At 35.1% G+C, this 26,575-nt stretch overlaps 1 protein-coding gene across 1 annotated transcript in view; it reads right to left on the reverse strand.

Annotated features, from left to right (window-relative positions):
• The window catches only part of CPD (carboxypeptidase D), a 63,998-nt gene that overhangs the window by 7,058 nt on the left and 30,365 nt on the right, over positions 1-26,575 (reverse strand). Inside the window, exons 3-17 of the mRNA XM_036906251.2 lie at positions 23,809-23,951; positions 22,978-23,147; positions 21,882-22,231; positions 21,234-21,425; positions 20,460-20,627; positions 16,204-16,313; positions 10,127-10,229; positions 9,544-9,686; positions 8,030-8,199; positions 6,357-6,680; positions 5,046-5,241; positions 2,740-2,875; positions 1,729-1,860; positions 840-935; positions 671-735 (exon numbers count right to left, since the gene is read on the reverse strand). Coding sequence (XP_036762146.2) covers positions 671-735; positions 840-935; positions 1,729-1,860; positions 2,740-2,875; positions 5,046-5,241; positions 6,357-6,680; positions 8,030-8,199; positions 9,544-9,686; positions 10,127-10,229; positions 16,204-16,313; positions 20,460-20,627; positions 21,234-21,425; positions 21,882-22,231; positions 22,978-23,147; positions 23,809-23,951 — 2,498 coding nt within the window. The remainder of the gene's footprint in view (positions 1-670; positions 736-839; positions 936-1,728; positions 1,861-2,739; positions 2,876-5,045; positions 5,242-6,356; positions 6,681-8,029; positions 8,200-9,543; positions 9,687-10,126; positions 10,230-16,203; positions 16,314-20,459; positions 20,628-21,233; positions 21,426-21,881; positions 22,232-22,977; positions 23,148-23,808; positions 23,952-26,575) is intronic.

Raw genomic sequence — 26,575 nt, forward strand, 5'->3', positions numbered from 1 at the left:
AAATAATCTGTAAAGCATTCTACAGCAAATACAAATAAATCACTTGGTATTATAACCAGTAATTTATAATACCAACATAGCTGCTCCTAAGAGAGCCCTTGAGACCAGGGACTACATCTAATTCATTTTGTGTCTCCAGTGCTTCCCACAGTGCCAGGCAGGTAGGGAGAGCTTATTGGGGTTTGCTGAATAAATGAACAAGTGAGTAAGTACATGTAGAGGACCAGTTTCCCTCTAAAGTCTGGAACTTCACTGTTTTTTCTTGGAGCTTGAGAGGGAGAAGCACAAACACTTGCCCTCAGATACCCTCAATCTGCAGGCTCAAGCTTGCTGGTGGCGATAGCCACTGCCTGCAAGATAGCAATATCCAGTCATGGCAACCGATGTTGTGGACAGGTTCCAAAACCTAATTTACCACCTTTCCCCCAAACCTGTTCTTTTTCCTTACTCAATTAATGATGTTGACTCATTTTCTCACATAGACATGAGATCTCTTGTCTTTGACCCATTTCCTGCTATCATCCATAATTTGTCAAATCCTGTCAATTCCACCTCTGCAACTTCATCCCTTGACTGCATTCCTATTGCCACTACCCTAATCTAGGTCCTGTTTTTTCACTCAATGACCAATATTTATAATTCCATTCTCACTGTATTCCATAAAGCATACCTTCATGCTGCCCAGGTGACTGTGCCATTCTGCTCCACGCATTACTCCTCCCGGAATATTCTCCTCTACACAAGCATTGAGAGACATAGATCAACAAGATCGTAAGGCAGAACCTCATCCCCACACTCAAAAGTAGCAACAACAATAACAAAGGTAGGAAAATACCTACCTGATTTATTTGAGCAACTGGGCTGACCCATGTGCATCGATGGATGATTGTTTGCATAAAGGGATGCCAAATGCTTCAGGGTCTCTCTGTTTTCCACTACAAAAGGACAAATTCAGAAGGCAATGGAGAAATTCAAAAGGTTTTTCTCCCAAGTTCAACTTAGGTACAAAAGTCTTTTCTCCTAGCAAATATTATACCCCACTGGAGATGATTGAAGAGTTACTATAATTAACCATATGGGTCTGTTTAGCCCAGGATAATCAGACTAAGAAGACACACACATCTTCCTTATATGAAAAGGTACTGATGGTCAGTTTACAGAACAGGCTACTATGCTAACATACAAACTTGTTTTGATGTTTAAACTACATTTTGGGGCAACTGTGGCCTAATAACAATACTCCTTGTAAATGGCATCGAAAGCACACTAACTCTATATACCATGGACCTGGAGAGATTCAGCAAGGCACTGCTTAACACATCTAAGGCATAACCATTCCGTCAAAGTTTAAAGCAGGGGAGGGCAATTTCTGAATTGCTAACATTTGGTTATATAGGAGTTTCTTGAGGCAGGCATTGTGTCTTCTTCTCTTTTGTATTTCCAATGCCTATTGACATAGTAAGTGTTCAGTAATGCTTGTGGACTAAACTGAATGGATGTGACAAGATGGCTGTAGCCAATAAAGCTAGGCCATCATTGGATCTGACCTCTTTCCTCCAAGTAGCTTTTTGAACTGCTGATATCTGTATAATCTTATGTTGGTTGTTTGTTCATGGAATATGCTCAAATGCTCACTGTTTAAAAAAAACGTAGACAGGTCATCACCTAACTGGAATTTCCTATTTAAGCTTAACTAGCATATATGTAGAGCATATACATTCTGCACACCTGTTTGTACTGGCTTGTCATATGGGTATGTGACTAGTACTGAACCACCATCTAAAGCAACAGACAGACTGAAGTCCTGTTTCTGAATCAAGTTTTCAATGATGGCTTTAGTCTCAGGCTGGGAGGCATTACCTAAAAAATAAAAAGTCAAATATAAAGTGACAAGTTTTAAAACTTTAGTATGAGTAGCTAAGAAAATATTCTCTCCTTGAATAGAATGACAAGGTCAACTCACAAGACCAGTAGGTAAATACTTTATTACTGCATAAGCCACTCTCTTAGGCATGAAAAATATATTCTAGAAGGTAGGTTATTTTGAGTTTTACAAACTTCAGTATACTGTGTAAAGGTTAATGACTCTAAACAAGTTTAAGAAAATTCTTACTAGAAACAAAAAGGGATAGAAATAACCTCCTTTGAAAGAAAGTAAGATTTTCAGAAAGCAGGGTGTTTTCTGTAGCAGTTTGCAAAAGTAAAAAATTATAAACTAAATGTCCATCAATAGGAAAGTGGTTGAATAGAGTATAGTCAGATATTAATATCATATTAAGATGCCATTAATAAGAATGTTGAGACCTATAAGTACTGAAATTGAAAGATGTCAATGATATACTCAATGAAAAAATTTGTAGAATAGTATGTACAGTTGAGGATTCTTTTTAAATAAGAAGCAGGCCCCTTCAAATCAACGTACACATGTAGTATATATGCATGTGTACTTACACACACATATATATGGAAAGGTAGACAGAGAATATGCATCTTTGTATGACTAGTGATGGAACTCCCCACTATTATTGATTTTGTAAGACAAAACTTGAGTTACTTTTGCAAATGATAAAGAACAAAAAACTCACTAAGTTGTGTAGATATCTGTATTCATTTATAACTTACATTCAATACTTAGAAAGTATCTCATTACTCATCTACACAATGGTATCAACCAATCTCCCAGCAAAGAGAAATAAAATTATCTGCAAAGTACTTTCATGGCCTAAAAATTAGTCTTACTAGTGAAGTCAGTATCCAGGTCTTTGCCATGAGCATTTGTTTGTCCTGTCTTTGAAGTACAGTGTTTCTCTTGAGCTCTCTCTCGCCCATCTGGATTTAGAGAAGGAACAATCACAATTCTAGTCCTGTCAACCAACTAAAACAGAAACAGAAATCAATAAGTTTATTAGCTCTATGTGGACTCAAAGGTACCCTCCCATATGTCAAACAGAAGGGTGTGTTTGTTTAAAACACCGATTCAAAAGGCAAAATAAAAAAAATTAAAAATTCTCTCTCAATCCACAAATTAAAAAGGAACAAAAAAATTACTGCACAACTAATGTTCCCAGAGACCTCCTGACGACTTATAACAGGGGTCAGAAACCACTGCATGCAGGCTAAACCCAGCTTGCTGCTTGCTATTGTAAGTTTTAGTGGCACACAGCCCTGCCCATTCATATGACTGTTTTTGGGCTGCAGTGGCAGAGGTGAGTAGTTGCAGGACATAACATCTCCCCTACAAAGCCTAAAATATATATATACATCCCTTTATAGAAAAAGTTTGCTGACCATTGGCTTAGATCAGTAATAATAGTGAGATTATATTTTCCAGACTAAAATCTGGAATGCATAAGCTGACAAATATCAATGTCTGTCTGGAAATAAGACAGAAGAGTTGAAATCAGCATGTCAAAAGATTAATGAAGTAGGATATTTATCTCACCCACAGTAATTTTTCCTCCAGATGATCCATGAGCATCAATACCTACATGGGTGGCATAAACTAGTTTCTGATATACTTCATCTACATACTTCTAGTAGTGAACCAGAATAAGTGATCCCTGGTTTATTTATTCTGTTAAAATAGTCTGTAGATTGAAAATGTTTGAAACTTTTTAATTCACTGGTTCTTAAATGTCTCCCGAGGGAGATTTTTTATCTGAAGTACACATTTGAGCTTTATCGCAGGTCTCTGGGTAATGTGTCTATTTCCTTGAACTTGCCAGACAATTCTGACCCTTAGCTCAGAACAAATGGCAATCTAAAGTGATACAGCTCAAGCCCAATTATACCAGTGAGGCAAATTCTCATAAAGTGAGAGTTTTTAAATTCCTGGTAGGAAATTCCTATTTTATCTAGGACATACAGTCCTCTCTTATAACCATAATATCAGTAGGTAGCAACTCTGGCCAAATATTAGAATAACCTAAAGAGGTTCTAATGGAATATTTATGCCTCTGTGGATGGAACCCAAATGTTGGTATTTTTAAAAACGTCCCAGATGTTTCTAACATGTACCACTCTCCTAGGTACTCTCCCATCTTAAAAAAAGAACAAAAGATATTTTTGAGATACTCTTAACTCACATTAAGATGTCAATGGAACTTGCTTTGCTGAAGAAAATAATTTTTGATCAAATCTGATTTAAGTTCATCTCACCTAATCCCATAGGTCCCTTCTGACCCTAATCATGACATCAATTCTTCCCAAATTTCTTTTAGGGGTGGCAGTAAGGTATAATAAAACAGCATAGGCTTAGAATGAGACACACTTGGGTTTATTTAAATCCCAGTTTTACCACTTAACTAGCTGTGTGACCTCCTGTAAGTTATCAAATATCTTTGCCTCAGTTTTCACATCTATAAGATGGAGATAACATAATTACAGGGTTGAGGATTAAATTATGATATGTTTAAAATACTTGGAAAAGTTTCTAGCACACAGTAGGTATTACACAAATATTAGTTCCTTTCCCCTCCTAAGTTCTATATAGATAGAGCCAAGTGAGTTCTCAAAGGATGAATGCTCTTTCCTTCCTTTTTATAAGACAACACAGAACTAGGTTGCTTAATCATACATGACCAAGCCTCTAGATCAAAGTCTTTTCTGTAGACATGGATGTCTAAAGTAGACAATGCCATATTGCTTTTTCTAACATCTCTTAGCAGCCAAGATGTCCAATAATTTTGTATTCATTACATGAAAAGAAAAACTATTTGTCTTCCACCTCACTTTTCAACATAGGGTCCTAGTTATAAATAACTAGGAATGGAAGTCCCTCAACTTAGAATGTATAGGACTGTGAGTAAAGAATAGAAGGGTAATTTGACTCTTAAATAAAGGAGTAAAGGATTGAATGCCAATCTTTAATATTTTTTCCTCTATGCCTCTTAATTATATATGAAGAAATAGAACAGAGGGACACTATTAACGTGCCCATGTGTGAAATCTAACAGAACTTTAAGAGATTTAAATTCAGACCTTAATATCAATGTTTCACTGAGCTTTTTCCTTTTAAAGCATGTCAAAACAGGCTATTCTCTTACTTGGGTAACAGCTGGGTTCTTTTTGTAGTTTAGGCAGAGAAATTCTGCCAGAGCCAAAAGCAGTTCAGTTCCAACTGGAGCATTTCCATGGATACCAGCAACAAAACGAATCTTTGGTTCTTCAGGCTCAGAAACATTGGGCTTATTGGAGATTTCAAGGGACCAAATGTGACGATATTCAGAGCTCTGTCCCAAACTTTCAAAAACCAGAAACAAAAAGTCAGTAAGTTATTAAGCATTATGTTAATGCTGACTTACAGATTTTTAAGACAAAAGAAACGAAAACATGAAAACCCTTAAAAAGTCTTGAAAGAATGAAACATTGTCTCCGAAAATATTATGAAAATTAGTTTTCTTTGACCAGAGAAAGGCAGATAGAAATGAGATGTTATCAGATTCAGGAAAGATTATGATTTAGTTCAGCATTCCTCCAAATTCAGTAATTCCCACACCATCCTCACAGTGTTGGCCCTATCCTCTATTATCTACATTACGATCTAGTTAACATATGTCTTTTAAATTAACTCAAATTTTGTTATGGAAAAATTTAAATATACACAAATGTAGAGAAATGTACTTTAAAATCTAAATTAATTTATATGAATATGACACTTTATATTTTACTATAAATGCAATAATAGTATCACAGTTAAAATAATTTAAAATGCTCTCCTTGCCCAAGTGCTCTGGGCTTAAAGCCCTTTACTTTCTCTGATATAAAAGGAGATTCAAAAGACACGGATAGAAAAAAAATATATGAGCATTAAATTGAGAAGGATTAACAGACTAGAAAAAATTTTGCTTTCTCACAATGTGTTTAACATACACAACAATGCACCCATTGGTGGCCCACCTAAAACTGACTTGTGGCGCACCACTGTCAGGTGTTGCATATTGAGGGGGCAATATTTAACTAAAAAGTGTGTCTTGAATTGGAAGATAAAAAAAAAAACTTAAATAATCTTAGTAAATGGATAGCAAGATAATATATGCAATTTGTTTATTTTTAAATATTCAAGTCTATAAGCTCTATATGGCACTAAGACAGACAAGTAATTCTCCCTCAGTGTTCTTCGTAAAGGTTTCCACGATTCATTGTGAGAAACATCTCCAAGCAAATACCTGTTTCAAAATAAGTCAACTCCAACTCTGTATACATTCAGCTCCCAAATAAATTACAAGGACAATTCAACATGGCTTATGCTGAATGTGAAAGGAAGGAAGGAAGGAAGAGAAGGAGGGAGAAAGGAACAGGAGGAGGAAGGAAAGAAGGGAGGGAAAAAGAAAGGCAAGCAGGAAGGTGATGCTTACTTGGTAAGATTCGTAATATGTGGGTAGTTCATCACCAATCCTCTCAGAAACTCTGATAAGTCTTTGTACGAATGGTACCGATAAAGAGCCAGATTTGAGGAGGAGCGTAACATGAGGCCTTCCAAACCATTCTCCGCTGAAAGGTCTTTAATTAAAGTTTCAAACACTTTAGTAGTTGGGTCACTGGCTTCATCAGTGTTGGAGCTATCCCCCTTTCCTTTCTTTGATTCACTATTTGAATCTGTTGAAGACCGAACAAGTGTGAAGTTGACCTGAATAGCACCTTCACTCTTTACGGTCACATTCTTGGTAACTGGATTATACCTGTAATAAAAGAGCCTGATCAGAGCCACAGTTCTGCTGCTACAGTGCCCAAGCCCCGGGGAAATAAAGCATGCAGAGCATATGTGAATCGTTGAGGTGAGTGCGGTGCATGTTCCTAAAAGAGCCCAATTGTTAACTCTGATAATTTAATATTTGTTTTAAACATTAACAAAGAACAGACATAGGTAAATTATAAAATATGAATGAGTTATTAAAATTAAATGTATGACTTCAAAAGAAAGTTTGTGCTTGCCATGGATACCCCCATGTCTCTGGAATCTGAATTCACCTGCTGGTTTGGTTATCAGGGTAAATGGTTAGAAAAGTTTGAGAGGTACTAGTTTAGAACTTTATCTACCAAACACATTGTTGTTGCTTATTTTTCAGACAACTTGTGGCTTTAGTTTTTCCAATACTATGCCAAAATGGAAGAAAAACAGAAAAGACCTCACTACTCATTAGTGTGAAATTCTAACCCATCCTTTTGTGTAATCACTAGATATTTGAAATCTTTTTTTTTTAAGTAAAAACAACTATAAATGTTTTCATGTGCTTATCCTTACTTCAATGGCTATTCAAACTAACTGTTCAGAAAAAAGAAAGCTATTAGGGGGAGGGGAAATATCCTGTGGTAATATGTACATTAATCAAAACATAAAAAATAAAACTACAAGAGGGCAAAAATAAGTTTCAGATTGAACAGTAAGGTGGTTCCAATCCTAAGGTGTTGTAAAGAAGGAGAAATATGAAGAAAATTAAGTTTTTTCCAAGGGAAAACAAGTCTTAATCTCCTTTTCCTTCTTCAACTAGATATGTCTTTGTGGAAAGAGCACCTGTAAAGATGATGAAAATGGCCTTTCTTAGAGAATTAGAAGTAATGAAGAAAATTTCATTGAGGCAATAAGGCAAGTGTACAATAATTTAAAAATGAGCATCTGTGAAAGGGCATTAAAAGGGTATAAATGTAAAGTGGTGATATTTATTGGTAAGCTGACTAAAGGTGTGCAACAGAACTGGAGCCTTTTTTGTCAACTAAAAGGAACTTTCCAGAATTGTTACCAATAGTGAAGGAAACCACTCACTGGACAAGGACAGGTGATGAGAGAGGAGTGTTAAGAGCACAATTTCACAGATTCCTTACATCTGTAGTTTGAGTTTGAGACTAGAGAAGTTTGAGACTTACTTTGAGACTAGAGAAGGGTAAAAATGCATGTTACCAGCTCTCAGCTTCCCAGCATTACACTCAAGGTTGCTTAGCCTCTCTAGGGCTTTCTGGCAATGATCTTACAGAATGGAATCATGTTTGTCTTATCCCCAAGCACTCAATTTCAAAGTATTCAGTCACTTACCCTCGAGCAGATGCTGTGATTTTATAAGTTCCTGGAACCAGGAGACGCCAGTAATCTCCAGTTTTGTATGTAGTCACTGGATGATTAATTTCAGCAACACTAATGGTGGCATTTAATATACCTCTGCCATCCGTGGCATCTAGGACAAATCCTTTAACACCCTGATGAACCTGGATAAAGTACAGGGACACCCAGATTTCAATGGCAAAGATCATCATCTAATTATTTTGGGAGCTTATATCCAAAATATCAGATTGCTACTAATGTAAACATGTAGAACAAACAGGAATTTAGGAATTGAGGGTAAAGCTAGATGTAAAGGCCCACTTATCAAAATATTTTAATTTCTGAAAGGCTTATTTTTCATGGGCTTGGTTTGTCTTTATCATGAGGAATATAAATAACATTGTTTACATTTTAACACATCTGACAATTTCAGAATATAGGATATTCTCCAAGAAAACTGGCCTGGCCTCTTTAAAAGGGAAATGTCATTTTTAAAAAATGGAAGGACTACTCTAAATTAAAGAGAAGGAGATGTAATAATCAAATGCAATGCATGAGTCTTGACAAGATCCTGGTTCTAAAATATAGATTTAAAAAGACATTTTCTGGGACAAAAGGGAGAAATTTAAATATGGATTAGGTAGTAGGTAATATTAGGGAATTACTCTTAATTTTCTTAGATGAGATAATGGCATTTGGAGATGGCACAGAGGGGAATATCCTTATTTTTGGAAGATGCATTCTGAAATATTCAGGGATAAAATACTATAACACCTGCAGTTTACATTGAAATAGTTGAGCAAAAATGTATGTGTGTGCATGTGTGTATGATTTATATACAAATAAAACAAATACAGCAAAATGTTGAAAATTGTTAAATCTAGGTGATAAAATAATAGTGGTTTATTATATTGGTCTTATAATTTTTCTGTATGTTTAAAATTTCTCAGAATAAAGTGTTTTTCAAATTAGTATGTAAACTCACAGCCTTTATGCCACTCCACTCAACAAAAAGAATAAAACAGAAAAGTGCTGGCATCAAGTATTATCCTAATAATTAACCCTTATTAGTATATTTCTTACAGTTTTTGCTTATTGGCCACCATGCATATCCAAACAAAAGGAAATTAATCATTTCATAGTAAATCACTGGCAAAAAGAAAAAGAATAAAAGCATTTTCCCCATAGCCCATCTTTCCATCACTTGACAGATGCTTAGGCGTGAATCCAATTTATGCTAGCCTTTTATAAAGACAGGGTAAAAAGTGACCACTAACCATTAAAAGCAAAATGTCACTATGTTGTTTAATTATTTTCAAGTCTTCCCCATGCACACAAATAATAAACTCATTTCCACTCATGAATTTTCTAAATAAATGTACTAAAGCATGAAGAGGTTAAGATAGAATTCAAAAGGGTGCACTATAAAATCACTGCATGAAAACCACATGTACACACAAAAATCTTCTTGTTCTTGGGGGAAATTTCATACTTCACCAAACAGTCACCTGTTTGATAAATTGAATTAGAGATCTTCGATTCTGTTCCCAAAATTTTGGCAGATCTTTCTCAAACGGGTATTTCATACAGCCTAGTTCAATAGTTACTTCAAAGCAATTAGTCTGTAAATAGTTCCAATCCTGCATACCACCTAAGGGATAAAAAATTAAAATCAGTCACTGAAGAAGAACTACCTGATAATCTGTTCATTTGAGAGCTCTTTGATGTTTGTGGTACAAGCGAAACACCTATACTACTTTCATGTTCAAGAATTCAAGTTTAGTTTACCCTCTTCTTACATTCTTTCTACTCAAAACTCTAAGTGCACCAAATGTAAAAATAGTTGAAAAGGTTATTTGAATATTTTAAACTATTTAAACAATACTTCTAAAAGAATGATTCTTTCCCAAAATTAAAAAATCAGTTAACAAGCATCATCATCCAGGGAGATGGAAAATCCATCATTATATGGCCTTGATAGAAAAGAATATTTTTAAAATATATTTTTTGAAATAGAGTTAATGTAGTATTATATTAGTTTTTGGTGAACAACACAACAATTTAGCTTTTTTTATATAAAAGAATATTTACCTGGGACATTATACCAGTTAGCTCCATTTGTTATTCCATGAGGAAAATATTCATTAGGGTACATATTCTTGCAAGGTCTACCTTGAAACATCTGGGTATTTTCCTGGAGGAAAAGAAAATCTTTATTTGCATTGATTTGTACCTGCATCAAAAAACATTGGAAGGATAAGGAAAAATAATAAAAGTGATCAGCAATAGGGTGTATGTAGGGGTGGGAATGGGATGGATGGGAACCAGTGAGACTTCTCACTTTATAGTTTTTTGTGCTGTTTTGATTTTTTAAATTTTTTTACTGTATAAGCTTATTCTATATTTTTAAAATAAAAATCAAATATGCTCTTTAAAAAGATTGGACTTTATTACTCACAATTACAAGTAATATAAAACCCGACCCTGCTCTAAAAAAAAAAACACAAAAAAATCATTCATATTTATATTTGCATTTTATATTTTCAAGAAGCTTACTAGAAAAGGTAATTCACATATAATGTGCAGTAAGCAGCTTTCAGACTTCTAGGGGGACTAACATGACCCCTCTGTGGTTTGACTGCACTCTGTACAATTTACCTTATCCTGTTAAACGGCTGCCCCTTTTCCTCCCCTGAAGACAATACACTACTCTTTGCAACAGTTTGCCTCTTCGTATCCTCAGCATCGAGAGCCGTGTCTGGCATCAGGCACATGCAATAGCTTGCTCAATGAAGAGTAAAAAAAAACTGCCATGGGGGCACACATGAATGTTATTGGTTTCTAGAGAAGAGAAAGATTACTTCTGGCTAGAGTGGTAGGGGAAGTTTCCTGAAGAAATGAAGCTTTGAAGATAGTCAAAACTTCATTTCTTCCTTTTGGAAAAAAAAAAGAAGTACAGACAAGTGTGAAGAGAAAAGCAACAATTTCCATTTCCCACCACTGAGAATTAACCATTTAACTTCAAAATAAACAAACAACCCTCTTTCATAAGCTTAACATACCAGTTACAGACTTATGTCTCACTGCTCTCCTATCAAATAAAAAGTATTATTTTAGATTACTGTAATAATTGTGTACATGCTCTTTTGCTTTCTGGTTTTTCCACTAAAGACTTGTACAAATCTAAGTCTTTAGCTCTCTATCTCCATTTCCATCAATATCTACCCATCTAGTTATAAATTATATAGATGTATCACTGTACTATTTTACTAATACAATATGTATATTATAAACCTGCATAAAAGTATAAAACATTTAAAGGATAAATTTAAAAACATAAATAGAATTTCTAACATATTCTTCCTACATCTTAATGGATCACCTACAAATCCCACTCTAGCCACCACAGTTTTAGGCAGTAGCTATTAACATTTCAACTTTTTTCTCATTGCAGGAAGAAGCTAGTGAAGATCTCTAACAAAGAGGTAATAAATGATATATTCACGGCTCTAGGAAGTTTACTCTGATAATAATGCAAAAGATGGACCAAAGAACGTCTTCACAGATGTTCTTGGTCTGTTTTCCCTCACTATGATGCCTTATGGCAGGGCAAAGGTTGGTTGGGTGCATGATAGATCATAGCCAAGAGAAAGGAGGCTGAGAGTGAAGACTGAGGATTTTAATTATCACCTTTCCCATTTATGAGCCCAAGATTCCAGGCAAGGAAGGATGCAGTGTGAGCAGGAAATGGAAGAAAATATGGGTAAGACAAAAATAAGTCATAATTGAGAAGACAGAATCTGAACAAACTCACATCAGATTACTCAAAATTCTACTTCAGTTCAAGGCAAAGTGATCTACTGAGAATAAAAAAGGTAAAGCTTGGATTAGGAGGCTTAGGTAAAGGATAAAGGCATGGAATCACCATAAAAGGAAATGAGCCAAGGAGTCAAGTAGCAAAACATGAAATATTGAGAAGTAGAACTGAGGACTCAGAGTATATATATATATACACACACACACACACACATGCAGTCAGTCACCATAACTTTTCTGAAATGAAGAAGAGAGATGGTGGTAATTACAGAGGATTTGATGTTGGCAAGGCAGATATGTCAAAAGGGTATAAAAAGATCCTAAGGTAGACCAATATCCCTGATAAACATAGATGCAAAAACACTCAACAAAATATTAGCAAACTGAATTCAAAAAATATATCAAAAAGATCATCCACCATGATCAAGTAGGATTTATTCCAGGGATGCAAGGATGGTACAATATTAGAAAATCCATCAACATCATCTACCACATCAACAAAAAGGACAAAAACCACATAATCATCTCCATAGATGCTGAAAAAGCATTTGACAAAATTCAACATCCATTCATGATAAAACTCTCAACAAAATGGGTATACAGGGCAAGTACCTCAACATAATAAAGGCCATATATGACAAACCCACAACCAATATCATACTTAACAGTGAGAAGCTGAAAGCCATTCCTTTAAGATCAGGAACAAGACAAGATGCCCACCCTCTCCACTTTTATTCAACATAGTTCTGGAGGTCCTCGCCACAGCAATTAGACAACACAAAGAAATAAAAGGGCATCCAGATTGGTAAGGAATAAAAACTGTCATTGTTTGCAGATGACATGATATTGTATATAAAAAACCCTAAAGAATCCACTTCAAAACTACTAGATCTAATATCTGAAATCAACAAAGTTGCAGGATACAAAATTAATACACAGAAATTTGTTGCATTCCTGTACACTAATGATGAACTAGCAGAAAGAGAAATCAGGACAACAATTCCATTCACAATTGCGTCAAAAAGAATAAAATACCTAGGAAGAGACCTAACCAAGGAAGTGAAAGACCTATACTCTGAAAACTACAAGACACTCATGAGAAAAGAAGATACCAATAAATGGAAACACATCCCCTGTTCATGGATAGGAAGATTTAATATTGTTAAAATGGCCATCCTGCCTAAAGAGATCTACAGATTCAATGCAATTCCTATCAAAATACCAACCGCATTCTTCAATGAACTAGAGCAAATCATTCTAAAATTCATATGGAATCACAAAAGATCCCGAATTGCCAAAGCAATCCTGAGAAGGAGGAATAAAACTGGGGGGATTACACTCCCCAACTTCAAGCTCTACTACAAAGCCACAGTAATCAAGACAATTTGGTACTCGCACGAGAACAGACCCATAGAGCAATGGAACAGACTAGAGAGCCCTGATATAAACCCAACCATATATAGTCAATTAATATATGATAAAAGAAGTCATGGACATACAATGGGGAAATAACAGCCTCTTCAACAACTGGTGTTGGCAAAACTGGACAGCTACATGCAAGAGAATGAAACTGGATTATTGTCTAACCATATACACAAAAGTAAACTTGAAATGGATCAAAGACCTGAATGTAAGTCATGAAACCGTAAAACTCTTAGAAGACAACAAAGGCGAACATCTCTTGAATATAAACATGAGCAACTTCTTCCTGAATGCATCTCCTCGAGCAAGGGGAACAAAAGCAAAAATGAACACATGGGACTACATCAAACTAAAAAGCTTCTGTTCAGCAAATGACACCATCAACAGAACAAAAAGGCATCCTACAGTATGGGAGAATATATTCATAAATGACATATCTGACAAGGGGTTAACATCCAAAATACATAAAGAATTCACATTCCTCAACACTCAAAAAGCAAATAACCTGATTAAAAAATGGGTGGAGGATATGAAGAGATAATTCTCCAAAGAAGAAATTGAGATGGCCAACAGACACATGAAAAGATGCTCCACATCACTAATCATCAGGGAAATGCAAATTAAAACTACAGTGAGGTATCACCTCCAACAAGTAAGGATGGCCAGCATCGAAAAGACTAAGAACAACAAATGCTGGTGAGGATGTGCAGAAAGGGTAACCATCCTACACTGCTGGTAGGAATGTAAGCTAGTTCAACCACTGTGGAAAGCAATATGGAGATTCCTCAAAAAACTAAAAATAGAAATACCATTTGACTGGGGAATCCCACTCCTTGGAATTTACCCAAAGAATACAACTATTCAGATTCAAAAAGATATACGCACCCCTATGTTTATTGCAGCACTATTTCCAATAGCCAAGATTTGGAAGCAACTTAAGTGTCCATCAGTAGATGAATGGATAAAGAAGAGGGGGTACATATACACAATGGAATACCATTCAGCCATAAGAAACAAATTCTACCATTTGCAACAACATGGATGGAGCTGGAGGATATTATGCTCAGTGAAATAAGGCAGGTGGAGAAAGACAAGTGCCACATGATTTCCTTATTTGTGGAGTATAACAACGAAGCAAAACTAAAGGAACAAAATAGCAGCAGACTCACAGACTCCAAGAAGGGACTAGCGGTTACCAAAGGGGAGGAGTGTGGGAGGGCTGGTGGGGAGGGAGGGAGAAGGGGATCGAGGGGTATTATGACTGGCGTAAATGGTATGTGTGGGGGTCACGGGGAAGGCAGTACAGCATGGAGAAGACAAGTAGTGACTCTATAGCATCTTATTACACTGATGGACAGTTACTTCAATTGGGTTTGGGGGGGACTTGATAATATGGGTGAATGTAGTAACCACAATGTTTTTCATGTGAAATCTTCATAAGAGTGTATATCAGTGATACCTTAATAAGGAAAAGTAAAAAAGAGCCTAAAGTAGAAAGTGAAAACATTGCTAAAGGTACATCCATGGGTCTAGTCTGGGTAGAAACTAAGTCAAATCAAAAGGATTAAAGGTCAGAGAAAACAAAGAGGCTAAGGAACTAGAAGTCACTCTGAGGGTGAAAAGCCGAACTATAAGAACAGGCACAGAATGTGATGGGGATATGTGCAAAACCTGATCACTTAATCTTTATTTTGATTATTTGGAGTGTATCTCATTATTCTCTTATTATTCCATATATATCCCTCTAAAAATGTGTGCCTAAAGAGAAGACAACTATTCTTTAAAGTGAAATAATAGGTGTCCTCCCTTGTTAGAAACTGGATAATCTCACAAGGTCTACTTTTAGAAATGAGGGCATGGAAAAAGTGAAATGGCAGATTTACAATTAGAGAGCATAAAGTTGCAGTAATAATCTTCATTATCTATAATCAATAAAGGCATCGACTGAGTCAGTAAAAAGACCAAAAAAAAAAACAAGTCTCATTCCCAAACCCCAGCTTTTAACACGTTTTCTAAAGAACAGTTTCTAAACTACATTTTCACATAAGCACACACACAAATATAACATTTCTGATTGTAAAAATAATGTGTGTTCATTATAGGAAGTTTAGAAAATACAGAAATTTCTATCTGCTCTCCCTTGCTTTTGGTTACTGTAAGCTCTTAAATAGCTTAGACCAGAGGTTGGCTATTTCCATGAAGGGTCAGATGGTAAAAATTTTAGGCTCTCTGGGCTCAAAAGCATCAGCTGTAACTAATCAACTATGCCCTCTGCATCTGCTGAGATGACTGTAGCATTTTTCTTCTTTAGTCTGTTCATATGGTAAATTACACTGACTTATTATCAAATGTTGAAAGAAGCAGCCTTAGAGATACATAGAAGGATATGGTTGGGTGTCAGTAAAATTCTATTTACAAAATAAATAACATTTTGTAAATAAATTTTGGTGGGCTGGATTTGGCCCCAGAGTTGTAGTTTGTCAACCCCTGCCTTAGACTACTTACTAAGTTTATAACTTAAGTACTTGTCAAGTGATATAAACTAGCATGCTATTTTCTATTTATTATGTTTATTATGTCCCAGGTGTTGTGCTAAAAACTGTAGATGAAGGCTGCTCCCTCTCTCTGGGGGCAGCCATTTTCTTATTCAAATAATAAAATCTCTTGCGTGGGGAAAAACAAACAACAAACAAAAAAAAACTGTAGATGAAAAGACATTCCCTGAGCTTAAAGACTAATCGGTAAAGACAAGCAGTATATTCAAAAGTAAGGTGGAGACCAGAGGAAAGAAGCGGTAAGGCTGCCTGAAAGGAATCATGGAAGGTTTAGCTGAAAAGAAAGTACTTTACCTGAGTCTTGTAGGACTTTAAGGCTTTATTTTTAATGAAGTAATTAAATCTATAGCATTTTATGTTGAAGCACAAGCCTACCTTGGAATAGGAAAGTGCTATTTGTTGAAACACAGCATCATCTGGTGATTTACTATATGTGGCAAACCCTTGTTCATCATCATCAAATGGGTAGTTAACCACCAAAGAACCTACAAGGGAAAAGAGGAAAATGTATCATATTATCTCTTTCAAGATGGATCATTAACATAAAGTAAGCTTTTCGTAATACTGTCAGAAACAGGAAACCAACACAATTTTCCAAGGTTAATCTACTCAATAGAAATAATAAAGTTGCTGATTTCCTCAATGGAAAATCAGAGTGAGTAAATGAAATATTAAATAGCTATGTGTGACACTTAAAAGCTGCCTTAACTGAAAAGATCTTGGGAATTTACCTGAATTTATGGGTGTAATTTACATATCAGAGCTGAAAACCAGAAGTATACAAGCTTAACTTAAAGAATTTTATAGTATTTAGGATCAGAATAATGAACAAAATTTGGTAGTTTCAGTAAAGTTCAGACATTTATAAAGTCATGGAATTTTAAAATGAAAACACCCTTTAAATCCAATTAATTCATCCTCATTTTGCAGATGTGGAGTCTAAAACAGAGAAGTTAAGTGATTTGTGTAGCGACAGCAGAGCTAGCCCTGACCTATACTCAGAAAAAAATGCTAAAATTTCTCTTATGTTCATAGTATAAATTAGTCAATTTGAGTTATATCAGATTTTCCATGCCCTGACGTAAAGGAAGTGATGCTTTAAAACATGTACAGGCTATCAAATCTCTTTATGTTCCGCATGGGGCATAAAGCAGTTAGGGTGCTTCTCAGGCAAGAGTCCTGAGCTACATATGCCTGGTGACTCCCCCACCATAGGATAAAATCCTTTATTTTCCTATTAGTCAAATTGTTTTCATTTGTTCATCTGTCCATTTATCTGCCTCTACTAAGCCATTCTTTTTTGTCTTTTTTGATCATGCCATTCATGGGCATGGATGTGAAGGAACATATTCAATTTGAATTCAAGTGAAGTAATCTTGTGGTGACAAATACCAGCAAACATTCATATATTAAAAAAATTTCTTTAAGAAGCAAATATGAAGAACCATGTTCAGTCTATTCCCTAAAACAGTCTTACAAAAACAAATGTACTTCAATACCTCTTCTTATACAAATTTAATTTCGTGAAAAAAAAATTTTAATTTCACCCTGGATTTAAGACCCACATCTAAAAACCTAACAGGAAGAAGTCAAAGTCAATATCAACTTCTACTAAATACTGTCTTTCAAATGGCTAATTTTCTAGGCCGAAAAAAAAAAGTCACAGAAGATTTATAATACTTCTAAGAAACAATTTATTAAAAAAAAATAACATGTCAACACAAAAAGCATGAGCAACAAAAGGAAAAGTAGACAAATTTGACTTGATCAAAATTAAAAATTAAAAAATTAAAACACAACCTATAGAATGGGAGAAAATATTTGCAAATCTGCAATCTGCTAAGGGTCTAGGACCCAGACTATAGAAAGAACTCTCACAACTCAACACAAAGACAAACAGAAATAAACAATTACAAGTGAGCAAAAGACTTGAACAGATTTTTCTCCAAAGAAGGTATCAATGGCCAAAAACCACACGAAAAGATGCTCAACGTCATTAGCCATCAGGAAGTGCAAATCAAAACTACAATGAAATACCATTTTTTACTCACTAAAATGGCTATAATGAAAAAAACAACAACAATAAATAACAAGTGCTGGTGAGAATGTGTTAAAACTGAGACCCTCATACACTGCTAGTGGGAACGTAAAAATGGCTCAGCTATTGTGGAAAACAGTTTGGCAGTTCCTCAAAAAGTTAAATATGGAATTACCACATACAGTATTTCCATCAAAAAATAAAACATGGAATTACCTAAAAGAATTGAAAACAAGCTTAAATAGATATTGTATGCCAATGTTCATAGCAATATTACACATAATTGTAAAAAGTGGGAATGATACAAATGTCCATGAGATAAAAATGGATAAACAAATTGCTGCATATACATACAATGTAATATGATTCAGCCATTAAAGGAATTAGGTATTAATAGATGCTGCAATATGAACGAACCTTGAAAACATTATGCTAAGTGAAAGAAGACAGACACTAAAGGTCCCATATTGTGTAATTTCACTCTATGAAATATTAAAAATAGGCAAGTCCACAGAGTCAGAACACAGATTGGTGGTTACCAGGGCTTGAGGGGAGAAGAGGTATAGGGAGCAACTGCTTAATGGGTATGGGGTTTCCTTTCAGGAAGAGTTAAATATTTGGAACTAGATAGAGATGGTGGTTGCAAGACACTGTGAATCCCCTAAACAGCACTGAATTGTTCACTTTAACATGGTTAATTTGATGTTACATGAAATTTACCTCAATAAAAAAATTAGTATCAAAATGTACCAAGAAAGGAATAATATATTCCTTATATTCTTACTCTATATTCTTTCAAAATCTTTCTAAATTAAGTTGGCAGCAAAAAACAAACAGAAAAAACTACTTATAAATTTCTTTGCCAAGATTTCAAAACCCATTAAAGGTTTTAAGATGAGAAAACAAAATGTGTCATGGAAAGGAACATGTGTTCGTGATCAAAGATGTATCCCTTAACATGCCAAGGTCTTGATGCTACTTTGTGTAAATTTGTAAATTATTTTCATTGGAATGTGACTCGTATTAAGTTTTCAGATTTGGCCAATATGACAAAAATGTATTCTAAGAATATTTTTTGAAGTGCAAGATAAAAAAGTAAAATATTTTTTATCAAACATGGTATAAAATACATGAAATAGTTTAAAAAATTTGTTTAACCAGGCTATAGCTTAGTAATTCCTATTTGGGTCTTTGAGAATTGTTCATTATTACCAACTGTAGAAGTATTTTTCTTTACTGGCAAGCTTTGAAAGCAGTTTCTTGAGAATCTTAACTTACTTTTTAAATATAAATATCCATAAATGTATACTGTCATTCTAGAACAGCAGGTTAATCTATATGCCTCAACTGTGGTAACTTCTTTAGATATTCCAACAAATATGACACTAAATTTCTTCCCCTTTGCCCCTGGTGTTAATACCTTCACTCATTTTTTTTAACAGCTTTACTGAGATACAATTCACATTCATTTAAAGTATATCCATCCATTTAAAGTATATAATTAATGCTGTTTAGTATATTCACAGGATTGTACATCTATCACTACTACCTAATTACAGAACATATCATCCCTCAAAAAAAATAAAAATCACCTTGTATCCATGAGCAGTCACTCCCCATTCCCTCCCTCAACTGCTGCCTGAAGCAACCACTGATCTATTCTCTATCTCTGGATTTGCCTATTCTGAACATTTCGTAAAAAGGTAAACATATAGTATATGGCTTTTTGTGACTGACTTCACTTAGCATGTTTTCAACATTCTATGTTGTAGTTGTATCAGTACTTCATTCCTTTTCATGGCTGAATAATAGTCAATGGTATGGATAAACCACATTTTACTTATCCAATCATCAGTTGATAGAAGTTTGGGTTGTTTATACTTTTGGGTTATTACGAATAATGCTACTATGAACATTCATGTACAAGTCTACATGTAGACATATGTTGTCAGTTCTCTTGGGTAATGACACTTTCATTCTGATTTATACAACCCTAGGTTGGACACTGTGATGATTTTTAGTCTTGATCTCTCTTCCTAGTCAACTGATCGATTCTTGCTGAGTTATTTGGAGCTTTATAAGTTCAGACACTGCATGAGAATGAGGTCATTGTGCTGTAGTTAAATATACAGCAAGTAAAAGATAAGACAACATCAAAATCTAAACTATTATAAAAGTTTATTAAACTTAAGGGAGAAATAGGACTAATCATTTGGATCTGTTAGTGTTTAATTTTAATGAATGACAAAGAGCATGTTACCAAATTCCCAGTGAGAGGGATAAATATAAAACACTTGTGAGGGATAAATATAAAACATTTGAAGAACTAAGGGAGGGAGAGGGAGGGAGAGGGAGACAGTGAGGGAGAAGGAAGCAGAAGCAAGGGGAAGTGGACAGTTGGGAGAGGAGAGCAGAAAACAGCCAAGAAATTGGCTTAAAAAATAATGAGAAAAGACCTTTATTATTGTCTGCCATAAAAGCAGTTATTGAATACTGGTTTTAAAATAGCCTAAGATGATAAACAGATAAAATTCCACCAAGATTTCAAGTGCTCTCAACAAGAATTAATTACTGAATATTAAGTTGCTATTACCTCCATGCAGATTTGCTGACAGTACAAATGGGTAGGCCTTCATCCAGCTCATTACAGCAATAGTTTCTGGTTGGGTAGGATCTGTAATCTGAAAGAACTGGTCTGGGAAATTTCGGTTCAGGTCAAAGTTGTTGCTGTTATTTCTGCCAATTACACTTATTGAATCTCCTGTATGATAAAGATTCAAATTTAAGCCATGTTTCACATATACTAAATCCAACACATACTACTTCAGCTATTTTGACTCAAAGGTATTCTGTATAAGGTGGTCCATGTAAGCGAGTTGCTCTGCCTGCCCTTACTATGTTGCCCTAGGAGAAATGGGGCTAGCCCAGAGGGGGCTGAGGAATGGGAAGTCAGTAATTTAGCAGGTTTAGAATATACCTGGGGAGTAAAAGTGGGAGTCAAAATAGAATCACTGGCTTCAAAAGATATTTGTTTTGCATTTTCATTTATGAGATTAGGTTCCCAATACAATAATTTAACAAGAATTACTATTAAAATGGGATAATTTATAAAAATCTCTTATTATTTTTAGTAAATTTGAGCTATTACCAAAGGAGAGAACTTCACTAAATATAAACTCAACTACATAATCATTGAATGAACTAGCCTATCTTACAAGAATACAGAAGCTAGAGTCAATTGTAAATTACAAGAATAAAACAAGAAGAATTTCCAAGCAAACAGGCAGTTCAAATTCTCTATGACCCCCAAATAATCATGCCATATCACAGTCAAAAAGGTTAGGCATCAAAGGCAGCTATTCTTTACCTTCCTGGGCCTTTTCATATCCATCAGGATTCATGGAAGGCATAAGGTGAATTCTAGTGCTACGAACCAAATCTGTGACTTCAGGGTCTGTTCCAAAGTTCTTACAAAGGTATTCAATGAGGTTCAATAGCAGTTCTCTTCCAACCACTTCATTTCCATGCATATTTCCAATATACTTAAATTCTGGTTCACCTGAAAACAAAATAATTACATGGAAGACTTTTTTTCCTTTTTCATTTCTTGTGGACTCTATTTTTTACCCAGTGTGTGCAGACCCTAAATCAAAAATTTAAGAAAAGATTATTTTAACAAAAGAAGCATCTTATAAAGCAGCTTCCTTAATAACATATAAGTCTGAACAGGCTCAAAAAATATATATACATATATATGTACACATACATATGCCATATAATATGAAAATAAAAATACTATTAACAGAAAGAATCTAATCTATGCAGTGTATTAAATACTGTGCCTAATATGGATTATCAGATGGATTTTCTTCTTTTCTGGCAAAAGATTGGTTATATTTTCTTTGTTCCAGTGATACATACTATGAGTGACCTTTCTAGGTAAAACTTTGCAATATAGTACATAGCTCTGGAATTATAGTACTACTGGAATTATGTATAAGACCACACCAATTACCTGGTTCATGAACACCTGGATTATCAGATATCTCCATTACATAAAGTTCCCTCGACTCTACAGATTTTCCTAATGAATAAAGCCGGGTGATGTTAGGATATTCGTTGGCAAACCTTCTCAAGAAGATTTCCATATCAGGGAAATGGTGATGGTGAAAGTCCTTTGGCTGAATTGGCTGGTGAAAGGATTGTGTTCCAGGAAGATTATTAAGTATAGCAACTGTGCTCGCCGTTACTACAACCTCAGTTGTGTGAGGGATTACTGAAGTCACAGTTGGCCGAAGGGAAAAATTCACCTTTGTGGCTGGTCCTTCTTTCACTATTATATTATTAATAGTCAGTGGCATATACCTGAAAAAGAAAATTTGAAAAAGTAGATGGCTTGGAGTTACATGAAAACACACAATGCTTTAACATTACAAAAGCACAATAGCCTTTTCATACTCTTGTATTTAGTGGTCTATCAAAACTCAAGCCAAATAAAGATAAACTCAAGATATTTAAGGTTAACTCAAGACTTTTGGGATATTATCCCTTAGAGAATCCGAGGGTTAAGTTTTAAAGAACTATTTCTCTTACCACCTTCTCAAGTTCCACACATTAGAATGCTTACAAAAAATTGCATCAAACTGATATTCTATCTACTTTCCCAAATAGGAAAGTTCAAAATTAAGTTAAAGGTTATCAATTAAATTCTTAGCAGAGTGAGCTTCCAGAAAGGTTTCCAGGGGTAGGGAGAAACCATTCGGTTCATGTATTAAAAAACTAACGATAAGACAGCTCTTCAAAATGTCTTTTGTAGAGCTCTGAGTTTCTTCTACTCTGGTATTAAATAAGCCTAGAGGCAATGCTTTACATAGCTGACCATCTTTCCAAGTTTTTAAAACGGTCCTTCCTCCTTATTTTACAATTATGCTTCACATCCAGTTGTACACTACTATGTGACAGTCTTTTCTCATTATACAAGGAGGAAAAAAATCAGAAAACAAAGTTTGAAAATAAAAGCTAAATACAGTAAATAACATTAACTAGATTATATTTCTATCTTAAATATAAACAGAGGCTTGTTACTTTAAGGGTCTAGTTTAAATTTTTACCCAGTTAAAACTGCTGTAATGTTATAAGTTCCAGGAATAAGTAATCTGTGGAAATCACCAAATCTGCCTGTTGTGATATTATGATTAATACCAGCCACTGAAATGGTTGCATTCTCTAAGCCAGATCCTGTCACCAAATCTGTAACAAATCCTTTAACTCCAATGTGGACCTAAAAAAACAAGAATCAAAGTTGACTGTTCAGAGACAATCAGTTTGGAAGGCAAGAGATCATAATCCCTCTACACTGATACTAAAATTTCTAAAAACTAAGGTTACTCCACTATCTCCCTGAAATATTTTTCAATCCCAGTTACATAAAATATAGACAAAAATTTAAGTCATATATGTCTGAAATCTAGACTACTAATGTGTTCTTGAAATTCCCTCTTCTCACAGCCAAACTTCTCATTTTCTCAACAAGGTAGAAGTAATAATTTCTGGCATATCCAACAGCATATTAGCTAGCCTGCCTGCTGCTTAAACTTATGTACATGGTTCATATAATGGTAAAGACTCTACAGCAAATATGATCATATGACATTGTAAGAACCTGTTATTACATATTTGGCTAATTATTTCAGTTTGCAGAAGTAGCAAAGACAATCACAGGAAGCCCTCTGGAGGAAAAGAGCTGAGGGCAAGAAAGACCCAGCTAGAATATATTCTAAAAGATTCTAATATAATAATTTCTAAAGATAATCTCCAATTTTAAATAATAAAAACAGATAAATAAAGGGTATTTAGTATAGACTGTTATTCACATACAACCGAATTTCTTCTTTATTTAATTCATTATTTCCATACGCCAACCTTCCAGCCAGTACTTTTACCTTTTCAATCAATGTGATCAAAGACTCACGATTGTTCTCCCATTCTTGTCGAAGCTGTGAAGCAGGTGGGTACTTGCAACAAGACAGTTCTAATGTGATCTCAAAGCAGTTGGCCCATACATAATTGTAATCTTGCATACCACCTGCAACATGAAGGAAAAGATATGTTTACTCTTAGAATTCTACTCTCAAAAAGATCAAAGAAATGAAATCAGCCATCTCTACATGTATAAATTTCTTCATTAGATTGTTTGAAATTGGAGAAGGCTCTTGAATTACACTGGAGACTAAGAAGGAAGTCTGAAGGAATATACGTTGAAAAGGAATATATATAAAGGAAATATATTTGATTGATAGGATGAACAGTTATGACAAACATGAATACATTAGTTAATAACAATAGCAACAATGATAACAGATCTAAACATTGAGTGTTTACTATATATGCCAGACCAGTTTTACAAGCTTTATGTGCATTAACATTTAATCTTTACAAAAACTGTATGAGGTAGGTATTACTATTTCACTCACTTTGCAGATGTGAGAAGTAAGGCACAGAGAGGTTAAGATTTTTGACAGAAGGATTTTTGAAAGGTAGACATGATCTTGGAGTTGTGAAGGATATTCGTGCCAAAGCACTAAGTGCCTACTATTTGAACTGTACTCCCTTTATCAAAAAGGTGGCAAAAGAGAAAAAATGAAAGGCTATATCTAGGTGGCACAGCTACAGAACTCAGTGTGTGTGGGGGGAATAAAAGACACAACAGCCCTTTCAAAATGTTTAATGGAAGAAGGAAGTAAAAAAGGGAATAAGCATTCATAGTCAACCACCTTCACCACTTCTACACCTATACAAGCCCACACACTCATTCTATAGAAAGCCTATTACCTTATCATTTCTGCCATTTTTTTTTTTATTGACTTAATTTTTTTAGGGCAATTTTCATTTCACAGAAAAATTGGGCAGAAGGTACAGAGATTTCAGGTGGCCCTATCCCCATACATGCATAGCCTCCCCCATTATGAACACCCCCACCAGAGTGCATTTATTACAACTGATGAACTACATTGACAAATTATTACCACCTGAAGTCCACAGTTTACATTAGGGTTCACTCTTGGTGTTGTACATTCTATAGGCTTTAACAAATGTATAATGACATGTTTCTGTCATTATAGTATCAAAAAGAATAGTTTCACTGCCCTAAAAATCCTTTTGTGCTCCACCTATTCATGCCTTCCTCCTCCCTAAACCCTGGCAAACAAGGATATTTTTACTATTTCCATATGGTTTGCCTTTTCCACAAAGTCATATAGTTGGAATCATATGGTATGTAGTCTTTTCAGATTCATTTCTTTCATTTAGTAATAGGTATTTAAGGTTCTTACATGTCTTTTCATGTCTTGGTAGTATACTTCTTTTTAGTGCTGAATAATATGACACTGTCTGAATGTACCACAGTTCATTTTATCCATTCACCTACTGAAGGACACCTTGGTTGCTTCCAAAGTTTGGCAGTTATGAATAAAGTTGCTATAAACATCTGGGTGCAGGCTTTTGTGTAGACACAAATTTTCAACTCCTCTGGGCAAATATGAAGGAATGCAATTGCTGGATCATACGGTAAGAGTATGTTTAGTTTTGTGAGAAAACACCAAACTGTCTTCCAGAGTAGCTTTACCATTTTGCATTCCCACCAATAATGAATGAAAGTTGCTGCTGCTCCACATCTTCACCAGCATTTGCTGTTGTCACTGTCCCAGATTGTGGCCATTCTAATATGTGTGTAGTGGGAACTTGTTTTAATTAACATTTCCCTGATGAAATGTGAAGTAGAGCATCTTTTCATGTTTCTTTGCCATCTGTATATCTTCTATGGTGAGGTGTCTGTTAAGGTCTTTGGCCCATTTTTTTTTGTATCATTAATCTACAATTACATGAGGAACATTATATTTACTAGACTCCCCGCATCACCAATTTCCCCCCACATACCCCATTGCAATCACTGTCCATCAGCATAGTAAGATGCTGTAGAATCACTACTTATCTTCTCTGTGTTGTACAGCCCTCCCCGTGCCCCCACATTATACATTCTAATCATAATGCCCCCTTTCTTTCACCCCCACCCCTTATCCATCCCTTCCCACCCATCCTCCCCAGTCCCTTTCCCTTTAGTAACTGTTAGTCCATTCTTGGGTTCTGCGAGTCTGCAGCTGTTTTGCTCCTTCAGTTTTTTCTTTGTTCTTATACTCCACAGATGAGTGAAATCATTTGATACTTGTCTTTCTCCACCTGGCTTATTTCACTAAGCATAATACCATCTAGCTCCATCCACGTTGTTGCAGATGGTAGGATTTGTTTTCTTCTTATGGCTGAATAATATTCCATTGTGTATATGTACCACATCTTCTTTATCCATTCATCTACTAATGGACACTTAGGTTGCTTCCATTTCTTGGCTATTGTAAACAGTGCTGGGATAAACACAGGAGTGCATATGTCTTTTTCAAACTGGGCTGCTGCATTCTTAGGGTAAATTCCTAGAAGTGGAATTCCTGGGTCAAATGGTATTTCTATTTTTAGTTTTTGAAGAACCTCCATACTGCTTTCCACAATAGTTGAACTAATTTACTTTCCCACCAGCAATGTAGGAGGGTTCCCCTCTCACCACAACGTCGCCAACATTTGTTGCTGTTTGTCTTTTGGATGGTGGCAATTCTTACTGGTGTGAGGTGATATCTCATTGTGGTTTTAATTTGCATTTCT

The sequence above is a fragment of the Manis pentadactyla genome, chromosome 4 (genome assembly GCF_030020395.1).
Source record: "Manis pentadactyla isolate mManPen7 chromosome 4, mManPen7.hap1, whole genome shotgun sequence".
Classification (NCBI taxonomy): domain Eukaryota; kingdom Metazoa; phylum Chordata; class Mammalia; order Pholidota; family Manidae; genus Manis; species Manis pentadactyla.